We start from the raw sequence: 14151 nt of genomic DNA on the forward strand, positions 1-14151 counted from the left end.
TAATTAATTTCTTTGACATTTCTAATTTCTATGCTGGTTTACAATAATATTTAAATTTGAAGGGCTACAGAATATAAAATTAAAAAAATGATATTTTCACGCTAATAAATTCTATATAAAGATTGATTTATATAAACATAAACGACTAAAACTAAAAACAAGTATAGTGTGCCTGATCCAGAATCAATGTTTAAATCATTTCAGTATTAATGATTAAATTATGTATACTACACTGAACTATTTGTTATCTTCCTATTGAATTATAGTTCTATCACAAAATCATTATTTAAACCTTTAATGAAATATTGTGAGCAACACTTCAAAATATAAAGCAATTACAAAACCAGGTTAAAGGATAAAAAACATGCTCAAAAAATCAAATGTTAAACTTATTCTTCAACATGTGTCCAAATTACCCCACAAAAGGTGTTCATATTACCCCACAAGGTATGTCCATATTACCCCACAAGGCATGTCCAAATTACCCCACAAGGCATGTCCAAATTACCCCATAGGGGTGTTCATATTACCCCCACACAAAAATGTGGGGGTAATTTGGACACCTTTTAATTTTTGCGATAAAAATGGGTTTTTCATCAAAATTTATCGAAATGAATGACATTTTTCCATCAAATATGGTCTCTATTATCCTCTGGTGTCATCCACATTCCTTTAAAATATCCATACAGCCCGTAACAGAGCAATTTCCTTAGGGTGTCCAAATTACCCCACACTCCCCTAATTATAAACAATAGACGAATCCAGTTTGAAATGGCCGCTAGGTGGCCAATGGTGTTAGAAATGACAGCTTCCATGTATTTGAATATGGGAGCTCAGGAAAACTCAATTTTTAAGCAATAAAAGGATTATTTATGATAAAAATATTGATGGATTAGGTGCACAAAATGTGTCTAGAATATTATTAAAATAAAAACCGTTCGAAAAATTTGCAATCGAGATAAGTACACCACTCGATTCAGCAGGAATTTTGGGCACCAAAAATATATAGTTTTCATATGTTAAGTAATATATTTTAAAAGAAAATTAACAATAAGTATGAAAATCGAGACATTTAGTATGGGAGCTGTCAAATCTCTCACCATCAAAAAGCAGCGTTGAGCTTTCGCTGGATTTGTCTATTCATTGTTGGCAGTTAAAAACGTCAAATCACGTTTTAACTCACCAGTGTAAATTGAGTACCGTCATCTGGGGCAAATTTGAGCTCATGGGGTGAATCGGGACACATGGGCACATGGGGACGCATAGGGTGAATCGAGACACATGGGCGAATTGGGACAGCTATTTAGCCTTGCTACTGTACAATATTTGGATATTTTTGATAGGTTACGATCAACACAAATAGTGCATCGTTTTCAAAAATTTCGAGCTTTAAGTAAGTGGTCTAATAACTGCTGTCCCTATTCAAACTGTAGTCCCGATTCTCCCCAGTTAAAGGTATTGCAAGTAATTATATGAAGCCTCAAGATCTTACTGTGAATGTGCATCCAGGAAAATGTAAACAAATTGGGTCCTCTGGCCACGCCTTAGAGATGTAAAAATAAAATTGCCATACTTTATCTTTTAAGTACGTTCGTATTGTTTGATGAAACTGGAATGATAGAACAGAAAAAGCATTAGAAGTACATCTTTTGTTGAAAGTATTGTTTATGAACTTAACACGTCGACTCCCTTTAAAAGAAAGCCGAATGAGAGGGTACACTGGCAATTTATGTTTGACACACCCGTCTCAGCAGTCTGGAAATATCTAAATTGAGATGATCAATTTTTGTTCAGTGGAAACGAGGCGTTAAATTTAAATTTGACATTTCCCGGTGTACAGAGAAACCGGTTTTTACGTGGTGGCTTTACGCTTTCTGTTTCGTTGATTTCTCTTAAACCATACAATATCGTTTTGTAGATCTGAACAAAACCTACAAATTGATTTTATAAGATTGCCAAAATGTGGCTTTGTCCCAGAGAAATCGACGAATTATAAAAAGAACGTACAGGCAATACCAACAAACTTACTGATTAGATTTTACTTCCCATCAGTCCGCAGATATACTACGATATTTTCATTACGAAAAGCATTTTTCTTCATTATATCGCGTTATTTCGCCGGTCGAAACACTTGCGCTTCCGTGAATAGTGGAGTTTAGTGCAATAATTGTGATATTGTGACATAATTCGTGTAATTAATATTACATCCGCGCCGTTGTTTTCGTCGTCCTCGCGAAGCATTGTAGCCCGATCTCACGAACACTAGCACGCCATTTGTTTTGCTGCTAGGTACAAAATTTAACCACAATCTTTTTCGTGTACGCACGTAGATAGTAGTTGCGCCTTATACATCTTATACATCTTATACATTAAGACTGCAATTCTCTGTGTGTACATTCCTAGGATTGGCAGGATGTTGTTCTGTAAGCAATACAGCTCGTGCGTTGGGTGTAGGTAAGATAGCTTGTAGATTGCCTTCAGACATCGATTTTTTTTCATAAAATTATTTTTATTAGGTCCTTTTCGGTGCTGGGACCTGGTTAGGACCGAGTCGGCTTATGTAATTACATTTGACTTAATAATTACAGCTGATCTTGTGTGTTAATATTAGTGGGAGGGGAGCCGATTACCCGCGGCCTACTCGGGGTTAGTAGGGAAGGGATTGATGTTAAAGACAAGGCGTGGGAAGGGAAGGGGGATTGTGTAGGGGTCTTGGTTGGCTCTGCTGGCCTTTGCTTTTGTCCTCAGCCGCAACTCGGTGTCCAGCTGCTGGGGCGATCTTGCTTTGCTTCCGGTGCAAACCAGAAACGACGGCTTTGTGTGAAGGCGAGTTATACTAACTGAAGGAAAACTAACTGAAGGAAAACTAACTGAAGGAAAACTAACTGAAGGAAAACTAACTGGAAGAAAACTAAATAGATATTTTGGAATCTGAGAGGAACTGATAGATCGGATAGAGAACATCAAGGTCTAGTTGAGATAGCGCGTCTCGCATCGGGATTTCTGGTGGTCTTCCTCGGGCCCTGAGGGTATCTTTCAACTTAATTCTGTGAACATGGTGATCTGGACACGCCCATACGAGATAGTCGATGTCCTGATAACCCTGCCCACAGTCGCATAAGTTCGTATCACTCATGTTGATACGGTAAAGATGAGCCTTGGACGGGTTTGACCTATGGCGGGACATCGTTCTGATGAATCCACGCGTCAAGTCCATTCCCTTGAACCAGGCTTTTCTTTGCACCTTAGGTCGTATGGAATACATCCAACGTCCCTTGGTGTCGTCGTCCCATTGTTTTTGCCAATCCAGAAGCGCACGCTGCCTCGGAAAACCGTAGCATTTTTGTAGGCTAATTGGCCTTTCAAAAATGTCTCCACTATCAGCACCCTTCTTGGCGAGCAAGTCCGCTTTCTCATTACCCGGAATCGACCCCACACCACCGTGATGCTGAAGGACTGAGCCGCCAGGTTGTTTAAAGTCTTGCGTATTTCCGTGAGGAAAAACGCAGACTCCCTGGTCGGCTTCAGAGACCGGATAGCCTCAACAGAGCTAAAGCTATCGGTGAAGATGAAGTAGTGGTCAGGTGGCATGGTCTCGATAATTCGCAGTGCGCAGTAAACCGCGGCTAACTCTGCGACGTAAACCGAACTCGGGTCCTTCAGCTTAAAGAACAGCTGATAAGATTCATGATAAACACCGAAGCCCGTACAGCCGTCGAGCTTGAAGCCATCGGTGAAGAATCTGTTGTTGGAGGAACAGGGTTGTACTTTGATGCGAGGATCGACGGTACAACTCCCCGTAGAAGATGGTTTGGGATACCGCGAGTATCGGCTTTCATGGACGTGTCGAAGCCAATCAGGGTGCTGCTGGTTAACGGAGGCGTGCGCTGTACCGTTGTGCTCGGGCTCCACTCCCACGATGTCATAAAGTCATAATATAGAAGCATGCGCCGAGACTCAACGTGAAGGTTCAGCAACGTTTCAAAGTTGTCAATAACCAGTTTATTCCTGTAATCACACCGGATCAGGAACCGGTAAGACAGTTCGTAGTAACGAGTTCACAGAGGCAATACTCCCGCCAAGACCTCGAGGGTCATGTTGTGAGTTTTTTTTTTTAATTTATATTTATTCAGTTTTTCTTTTCCATGTACATTCATTCAGTTAAAATAATATTGAGTGTCCAATCACAATCGATGACTTTTCACCTCAATTTTAAATACTAGCAACTTTCATTTATTCATGAAATATTTAGCTTTCGCTATTCAGTGATTTCAAATGTAGGAGGTCCTACATGTACAAAAGGGAAAAGGGATAACTTAAAACTAACTTATAAACTATATAAAGAGCGGATCAATGCAGCTAAAGACTGCAATGATTTTTGTCGAAATGCATCAATTATCTTATTGGACATAACATCCAAAGTGTCAACTTCGGCTAATTGATGAAGTTCACTGGTGCTGAACCAGGGAGGAAGTTTCAGAATCATTTTCAGAATTTTGTTCTGATTCCTCTGAAGTTTTTTCTTCCTGGTTAAGCAACAGCTTGTCCAGATCGGCACAGCATAAAGCATGGCAGGTCTGAAAATTTGTTTATAAATTAACAGTTTATTCTTGAGACAAAGTCTGGAATTCCTGTTTATAAGTGGATACAAACATTTAATATATTTGTTACATTTAACCTGGATACTTTCAATGTGATCCTTGTAAGTAAGGTTTTGTCAAAAGCAAGTCCAAGATATTTCACTTGATCCTCCCACTTTAAATTTACCTCATTCTTCTTTATAATGTGATGACTTTTTGGTTTAAGAAAATCAGCCCTTGGTTTGTGAGGGAAAATAATAAGTTGAGTTTTTGCAGCATTTGGAGTAATTTTCCATTCTTTCAAATAAGAATTGAAAATATCCAAGCTTTTTTGTAATCTTCTTGTGATGACACGAAGACGGAGATGCTTGTATCATCAGCAAAAAGTGATTTCTGACATCCTGGGGGCAAATCAGACAAGTCAGAAGTAAAAATATTGTATAAAATTGGACCCAAAATGCTTCCTTGAGGGACGCCGGCACGTACAGGTAGTTGATCAGATTTGCTATTCTGATAACATACCTGCAGAGTACGATCCGTCAAATAATTTTGAATAATTTTCACGATATAAATCGGAAAATTAAACCTTTTTAATTTCGCAATCAAACCTTTATGCCAAACACTGTCAAATGCTTTTTCTATGTCTAGAAGAGAAGCGCCAGTAGAATAGCCCTCAGCAGGGGCGCCGACTAGTCCAAAATGTTGGGGGGGCACGGTTGTTTTCCGAAATCGATAGGTAAGAGTGGCGTTTAGATGTTAATGTTTCTTGTATATCACGAATTTTGATAATTTTATTACGATGTGATACGATTTTTTTTCATCCGGAATTTTTTTGTTTTTTTTGAAAATAATAATTTATTAAAACGTGATTGAGAATGTTAATTAGGGGGATTTTTTTATATGTGTGAAAGGCGAATTCCTTCTCATAGGCATATTGTCACTTATTTTCTAGAAGTAACAGTCAATAAAAAAAATAATCATATATTTAGAAATTCAACAATACAAATACTCTAAAAATAAAAATAAAAGTAAAAAGCCAAAATTTAGATCTTCAGAAATAAAAAAAAAATACACATTTAAAAAAACATCCATTTTTCAAATCTGCAATTTAGAAAAAAAAAAAAAAACACACAAAATTCAATATTCCAACATAAAAAAATAATAGTATAAAAAATGTAGGGTTAAATAAGCTCATGGCTTGAAAATGTTAGGAAATCAAAAGCAGGAAATCAGAAATTCAAACAATCAGTAATTTAGAAATAACAATAAAATTCAATGTTTAAATAAATCGAAAATTTAAAAATAATGCTTTTGACAACAAATATTTTTTTAAAAATTTAAGAATTTAAGAATTTAAGAATTTAAGAATTTAAGAATTTAAGAATTTAAGAATTTAAGAATTTAAGAATTTAAGAATTTAAGAATTTAAGAATTTAAGAATTTAAGAATTTAAGAATTTAAGAATTTAAGAATTTAAGAATTTAAGAATTTAAGAATTTAAGAATTTAAGAATTTAAGAATTTAAGAATTTAAGAATTAAGAATTTAAGAATTTAAGAATTTAAGAATTTAAGAATTTAAGAATTTAAGAATTTAAGAATTTAAGAATTTAAGAATTTAAGAATTTAAGAATTTAAGAATTTAAGAATTTAAGAATTTAAGAATTTAAGAATTTAAGAATTTAAGAATTTAAGAATTTAAGAATTTAAGAATTTAAGAATTTAAGAATTTAAGAATTTAAGAATTTAAGAATTTAAGAATTTAAGAATTTAAGAATTTAAGAATTTAAGATTTTAAGAATTTAAGAATTTAAGAATTTAAGAATTTAAGAATTAAGAATTTAAGAATTTAAGAATTTAAGAATTTAAGAATTTAAGAATTTAAGAATTTAAGAATTTAAGAATTTAAGAATTTAAGAATTTAAGAATTTAAGAATTTAAGAATTTAAGAATTTAAGAATTTAAGAATTTAAGAATTAAGAATTTAAGAATTTAAGAATTTAAGAATTTAAGAATTTAAGAATTTAAGAATTTAAGAATTTAAGAATTTAAGAATTTAAGAATTTAAGAATTTAAGAATTTAAGAATTTAAGAATTTAAGAATTTAAGAATTTAAGAATTTAAGATTAAGAATTTAAGAATTTAAGAATTTAAGAATTTAAGAATTTAAGAATTTAAGAATTTAAGAATTTAAGAATTAAGAATTTAAGAATTTAAGAATTTAAGAATTTAAGAATTTAAGAATTTAAGAATTTAAGAATTTAAGAATTTAAGAATTTAAGAATTTAAGAATTTAAGAATTTAAGAATTTAAGAATTTAAGAATTTAAGAATTTAAGAATTTAAGAATTTAAGAATTTAAGAATTTAAGAATTTAAGAATTTAAGAATTTAAGAATTTAAGAATTTAAGAATTTAAGAATTTAAGAATTTAAGAAATTAAGAATTTAAGAATTTAAGAATTTAAGAATTTAAGAATTTAAGAATTTTAGAATTTAAGAATTTAAGAATTTAAGAATTTAAGAATTTAAGAATTTAAGAATTATTAAGAATTTAAGAATTTAAGAATTTAAGAATTTAAGAATTTAAGAATTTAAGAATTTAAGAATTTAAGAATTTAAGAATTTAAGAATTTAAGAATTTAAGAATTTAAGAATTTAAGAATTTAAGAATTTAAGAATTTAAGAATTTAAGAATTTAAGAATTTAAGATTAAGAATTTAAGAATTTAAGAATTTAAGAATTTAAGAATTTAAGAATTTAAGAATTTAGAATTTAAGAATTTAAGAATTTAAGAATTTAAGAATTTAAGAATTTAAGAATTTAAGAATTTAAGAATTTAAGAATTTAAGAATTTAAGAATTTAAGAATTTAAGAATTTAAGAATTTAAGAATTAAGAATTTAAGAATTTAAGAATTTAAGAATTTAAGAATTTAAGAATTTAAGAATTTAAGAATTTAAGAATTTAAGAATTTAAGAATTTAAGAATTTAAGAATTTAAGAATTTAAGAATTTAAGAATTTAAGAATTTAAGAATTTAAGAATTTAAGAATTTAAGAATTTAAGAATTTAAGAATTTAAGAATTTAAGAATTTAAGAATTTAAGAATTAAGAATTTAAGAATTTAAGAATTTAAGAATTTAAGAATTTAAGAATTTAAGAATTTAAGAATTTAAGAATTTAAGAATTTAAGAATTTAAGAATTTAAGAATTTAAGAATTTAAGAATTTAAGAATTTAAGAATTTAAGAATTAGAATTAAGAATTTAAGAATTTAAGAATTTAGAATTTAAGAATTAGAATTTAGAATTTTAGAATTTTAGAATTTTAGAATTTTAGAATTTTAGAATTTTAGAATTTTAGAATTTTAGAATTTTAGAATTTTAGAATTTTAGAATTTTAGAATTTTAGAATTTTAGAATTTTAGAATTGTAACCGTTGGTCACAACCCTTGACGAATTACCTCTTCAACTTCAGTAGTCCCTTCACATTTCACTACACTTTACAGTAGTGAGGGGGCTAATTTTACTAGTGTTAGCGAGGCTGAAGCCCACCAATTTCCCAGGGTGGGGATTATGTAAACGTCCAGATGACATAAGGAAATTGGTGGGAAAATGGACTCGGGAAAACCAACAAGGAGCCGATTTTGGGGAAAAATCGGCCTCTTCCAATCAGGTGTCCGAGTGGACAAGACGTGCTCCTCAGTGTGTTGGTCGTCAATTGCCGCACACAAGGCGGGACCCGGAGGTTCCGCGAGCGCGCGTCCATCTCGGTTTGGTCGGCCTGGGCATCGTAAGTCCAGTATGGCATTTGCCCACGTCTAACCGTAATAGGACCACCCCCGTCGTCTGGCGCCTCCCCGCGCCATCAACGCCAAGGACGACTACCCTCAGGCCGCTGGCCTTAAACGCTAAGGAGGGCCTCTCTCGGCGAGCCCAAATCGGTGGACTCCGGGGCTTGCCGATTCGACAAGGAGAGAAGACACCTGCCCGTTACGAAGCCAGCAACGCCTGCTGGTCGTCCATCCACATCCGGCACGGAAGCCGAAGCCGAAAACGGCCCGAAGGCCACAGTACGAAGCTGCGTCCGGCGACGAAGACCGGAGATCGCAGCTGGGGAACAACCGCCATCGCCGAAGCCAGCAAGCCCAGGACCCCCCCCCCCCAACCGTGGGACGGAACGAAGCCGCAGAGTGGTAGCGCCGAAGCTCCTCTGCCGGCGAACATCTGGCGAGATCCAGCTGAGCTGCATGGTAAGGTTGCCCCTGAACTACCCACACCAAACACCCCCACACCCACATTCACACCATCCCGCAATAAAGTGCTGTTGTTGAAGACGAAAATCGTAGTGTTTTTCTGTTTGTTCACCGTCTCCCTTGAATCACCCAGTAGCTTGCCGACCCTGGGACTACCCGGTCCGAGTCATGCTCTACGCTGTGCAAAGCGAATACTTTCAGAATTTTAGAATTTTAGAATTTTAGAATTTTAGAATTTTAGAATTTTAGAATTTTAGAATTTTAGAATTTTAGAATTTTAGAATTTTAGAATTTTAGAATTTTAGAATTTTAGAATTTTAGAATTTTAGAATTTTAGAAATTTAGAATTTTAGAATTTTAGAATTTTAGAATTTTAGAATTTTAGAATTTTAGAATTTTAGAATTTTAGAATTTTAGAATTTTAGAATTTTAGAATTTTAGAATTTTAGAATTTTAGAATTTTAGAATTTTAGAATTTTAGAATTTTAGAATTTTAGAATTTTAGAATTTTAGAATTTTAGAATTTTAGAATTTTAGAATTTTAGAATTTTAGAATTTTAGAATTTTAGAATTTTAGAATTTTAGAATTTTAGAATTTTAGAATTTTAGAATTTTAGAATTTTAGAATTTTAGAATTATAGAACCTTAGAATTTAAGAATTTTAGAATGTTGCGTTTGAAAACTTGATGATTGTTTTCGCAAGAGTTTGCGTAAGTTTGATTGTAGATGAAGTGCTATGGGAAAAGTACATTGGTTTTGTTTTTGGAACAACATGCACAGATAGAAATCTTATGAGCAAATCCGTAAAATCTATGTTGACGACATCTCTCAAATCATTCACCGATGCCTCTGTGCTCTTGTTCTAAGCTTACTGATTTTCCTAGAGAGCACATTGGTATAGATAAAACGTTGTCGATTTAGAAAAAAGCATCTAAATCCAGAAAATTGTAAACGATTTCTTTCAAAACTTACAAGAATTCTATCCGTGTGTACAAACAATGTTCCATTTAAGTTTTAGATATTATTTTCAATTATTACCTTTTTTATATATTTGATATAAGAATATTTTTCTTCCAAAATTTCAGGGGGGGCACAATGTATGGGCTGCCCCCCCAGCCAAATTTTAGGGGGGGCAAAAAGTACCGTGCCCCCCCAGAGTCGGCGCCCCTGGCCCTCAGATTTGTTGCTTCGAATCAAATTTGAAACTCTCAACAACTGATGAGTAGTTGAATGCCTAAGGCGAAATCCAAACTGCTCATCAGCGAAAATTGAATTTTCATTAATGTGCGTCATCATTCTATTAAGAATTATTCTTTCGAATAATTTACTAATAGATGAAAGCAAACTAATGGGCCGATAGCTTGAAGCTTCGGCAGGATTTTTGTCCGATTTTAAAATCGGAACTACTTTGGCATTTTTCCAACTACTGGGAAAATATGCCAAATCAATATAATATTGGTTGCAAATTTTGACCAAGCTACTCAAAGTTGCTTCTGGTAATTTTTTAATTAAAATGTAAAAAATGCCATCCTCACCAGGGACTTTCATATTTTTAAATTTTTTGATAATAGATTTTATTTCATTCAGATCCGTATTAAAAACTTCATCTGATGAAAACTCTTGTTAAACAATATTCTGAAATTCTATTGAAATTTGATCTTCAATAGGACTCAAAACATTTAAGTTGAAATTATGAGCACTCTCAAACTGCTGAGCAAGTTTTTGAGCTTTCTCCCCATTAGTTAATAGAATATTTTCACCATCTTTTAAAGAAGGGATTTGTTTTGTGAGGTTTCAAAGGTTCTTACCTTTGAAAGTTTCCAAAAAGGTTTGGAATAAGGTTTAATTTGTTCGACATCTCTTGCGAACTTTTCATTTCGCAGGAGAGTGAATCTGTGGTCAATAACCTTTTGCAAATCTTTTTGAATTCGCTTCAGTGCAGGATCACGAGAACGTTGATACTGTCTTCGGCGAACATTTTTCAGACGAATCAGAAGCTGAAGATCGTCATCAATAATGGGAGAATCAAATTTGACTTGGACTTTAGGAATAGCAATATTCCTAGCATCCAAAATTGCATTAGTTAAAGATTCCAAGGCTGAATATCAGCTTTGGTTTCTAAAACAAAATCATGATTTAAATTATTCTCAATATGATGCTGATACCCTTCCCAATTAGCTTTGTGGTAATTGAACACAGAACTATTGGGTCTAATAACTGCTTCATGAGAAAGTGAAAATGTTACTGGAAGATGATCATAATCAAAATCAGCATGAGTCACTAAAGGACCATAATACTGACTTTGATTTGTCAAAACCAAATCAATTGTTGATGGATTTCTTACAGAAGAAAAGCAAGTTGGCCCATTCGGGTATAAAACCGAATAAAGACCAGAAGTGCAATCTCTGAATAGAATTTTACCATTGGAATTTACTTTTGAATTATTCCAAGATTGGTGTTTGGCATTAAAATCACCGATGATCAGAAATCGAGATCTATGCCGAGTAAGTTTAATCAAATCCCCTTTGAAATAATTTTTATTTTCCCCAGTGCATTGGAATGGCAAATATGCAGCTGCAATCATAATTTTCCCAAAAGAAGTTTCAAGTTCAATGCCCAAACTTTCAATAACTTTTAACTTAAAGTCACGTAACGTGCTATAAGTCATACTACGGTGGATAACTATTGCAACTCCACCGCCATTTCGATTCATTCTGTTATTTGTTATTGGTTATAACTTTATAATCTGGATCACTTTTCAAATAAGTGCCCGTTTTTAAAAATGTTTCGGTTATAACAGCAACATGCACGTTATGAACTCGTAAAAAGTTGAAAAATTCATTTTCTTTCGCTTTTAAAGAGCGAGCATTAAAATTCATAATATTGATGGAATTACTTAGATCCATGATTAAACTTCAGGGTAAGAACAACATCATTCGCAAATTTTAATCCAATCTGGATTGCTTCCTTCATGGATGTAGCATTACTCATTGTTTGAATCAAACCAAACAGTGAGTTTTGCAAAAAAGTAATTTTTTCAAACGTAACATCGCCGAGATCAGGAGATCCCATAGCGTTGCCAGCAGAAACATTTTCAAATGAAATTTGAGGTACCTGCCCAATTTCAGGAAGATTGGTAGAGGATTTAAAATTCGTGGATGAACCCGAACCCGAAACGACGTTGGCATAAGAAATACCATTAGTGTTACCTAACTTTTCCACGGTAGGGGTATTTCTAGCATTGTTCGAGTGATACAGCACGAACGTTTGATTTAATGATGCAGGTACAACCTGACTTTGAGAAAATTTCGGTTTGGATTTCGGTTGATGCTTAGCACGAGAATCCAAAACCTTTTTCTGATGGGGCAATCCCAGAAATTTGATTTGTGATTTCCACCACAATTTGCACATTTAAATTGGGTGACTTCTTTCACGGGACAATTGTCCTTGTCGTGAGAAGAATCCCCGCAAACCATGCATTTTGGAACCATAGCGCAATGATCAGTACCGTGACCGAATGCCTGGCAACGCCGGCACTGGGTCAGATTCTGGCCATTACCGCCATGTTTCTTAAAATGCTCCCACTTTACCCGTACATGGAACAAAAACTGAACTTTGTGCAAAAGTTTCAAATTGTTGATTTCATTTCTGTTGAAATGAATCAGATAAAATTGTGAAGTCAAACCAAAGCGAGAAATATTCCCGTTTGATTTTTTCTTCATTGGTATTACTTGGGGATGGGACAAAGCCAAGCATCACCTTAAGTTCGACCAACTTGAATGGACGAGCATTCTTGGTGTCATACGTGTAGAAATTGTGTTTGTGGTTTTCCAAATAACCAACAAAAGTTTGGTGATCTTGTAAAGATTCCGTCAACAAGCGACATTCTCCTCTTCGACCAAGCTGGAACGAAACCTTCAAATTGCAAGTTTCCTTGCAATTCTTCAGTTGCGTTCGAAAGCTGGCCAAATCGGAGACGGAAGTCACTACAATTGGCGGAGCCTTTACTCGTTTCTCGACGGCAGAATGCTCAGTACGAGGAGAAGGATCCTTGTCAACAGTTTCGGAACTGTTTGCCAATGGAATTGGAGGATTGACCTCACTTTCAGAATCAGAATCAGACCTCGGATGAGGCTGTTTTCTTTTTCTGTTTCCTTTAGCCGATTTAGCGTTCAAACGCTTCACCGACGTAACGACCAAATCTTCAGAAGATTTGCGTTTACCTTTGTTTTGACGCATTTTTCAATCAAAGTTCTCTTAAAAAGATGGCTTTGTTTGTAAAATACAACAAAATTTCAGGTGGGGTTAGTCTTGAAAAGACTGTTTAGAATTTTGGAAAATAACTCAGGTAGTATTTAAAAAGACTGTGAATTTTGTTTGAAATAACTCTGAGCTTAGGTAGTAAAAAATACCGCAGCTCTAGTGTCCGTTCACCACGAAAGTTCGCAAGACACTGAAGACATCATGTTGTGAGTTGAGTGCATGCAACCCAAGACAATCGGTACTGTATCCGCTGGAGAACCAACAAGCGTGATTTCGCAGCTGTTTGGAAGCAGAAACTGCCATATTCCAGTACCGAGCGTATCGTTGTCTTGTACAGTCGAAGCGGGTCAGAAGGATGAGCACTAGGGTGGTCCAAATCCGGACTTTTTTGGGGCTACCCCCTGAAATCAAAGATTGACCCATCACTAGGCTAAATTCCAAATTTGAGCTCATTCTGACCACGGGAACCCCTCCCTCCAATCGCTTAAAGTTTGTATGGGAAAAATCGTCAAAATGTATGGAGAAAAGCAACTGTTTTACTTTTTTACCTGTGGAAGGCGCCATAGTTATCCGATTCTTACCATTTCTCAAATGTAGAACCTTTATTAAATTTAGAACAACTTTCCCGAAGACACCATATTTTTAGGATTTTTTCCCGCGAAGTTATTAGCGCCCAAAACTGACCATTTTTGCTCGGCTAGCTGTAAGGGGCTACCTAACAACGATGTTTATTTCAGTGTCTTGCGAACCTTCGAGGTGAACGGACACTAGAGCTGCGGTATTTTTTACTACCTAAGCTCAGAGTTATTTCAAAAAAATTCACAGTCTTTTTAAAGACTACCTGAGTTATTTTCCCAAATTCTAAACAGTCTTTTCAAGACTAACCCCACCTGAAATTTTGTTGTATTTTACAAACGAAGCCATCTTTTTAAGAGAACTTTGCTTGCAAAATGCGTCAAAACAAAGGTAAACGCAAATCTTCTGAAGATTTGGTCGTTACGTCGGTGAAGCGTTTGAACGCTAAACCGGCTAACGGAAACAGAAAATGAAAACAGCCT

The 14151-nt window shown here is 34.4% G+C and overlaps 1 protein-coding gene and 1 long non-coding RNA gene across 2 annotated transcripts in view; one reads left to right on the forward strand and one right to left on the reverse strand.

Moving 5' to 3' along the window:
- Window positions 1-14151, reverse strand: part of LOC120428915 (uncharacterized) — a gene marked incomplete at its 5' end in the record, with an annotated part of 240613 nt that overhangs the window by 40970 nt on the left and 185492 nt on the right. Inside the window, one exon of the mRNA XM_052706399.1 lies at window positions 1493-1609. Coding sequence (XP_052562359.1) covers window positions 1493-1609 — 117 coding nt within the window. The remainder of the gene's footprint in view (window positions 1-1492; window positions 1610-14151) is intronic.
- LOC128092503 (uncharacterized) lies at window positions 353-1140 on the forward strand. Its single transcript, XR_008211828.1, has 2 exons — window positions 353-447; window positions 494-1140. It is a non-coding gene; the product is annotated as an uncharacterized LOC128092503 (long non-coding RNA).

The sequence above is a fragment of the Culex pipiens genome, chromosome 1 (genome assembly GCF_016801865.2).
Source record: "Culex pipiens pallens isolate TS chromosome 1, TS_CPP_V2, whole genome shotgun sequence".
Classification (NCBI taxonomy): domain Eukaryota; kingdom Metazoa; phylum Arthropoda; class Insecta; order Diptera; family Culicidae; genus Culex; species Culex pipiens.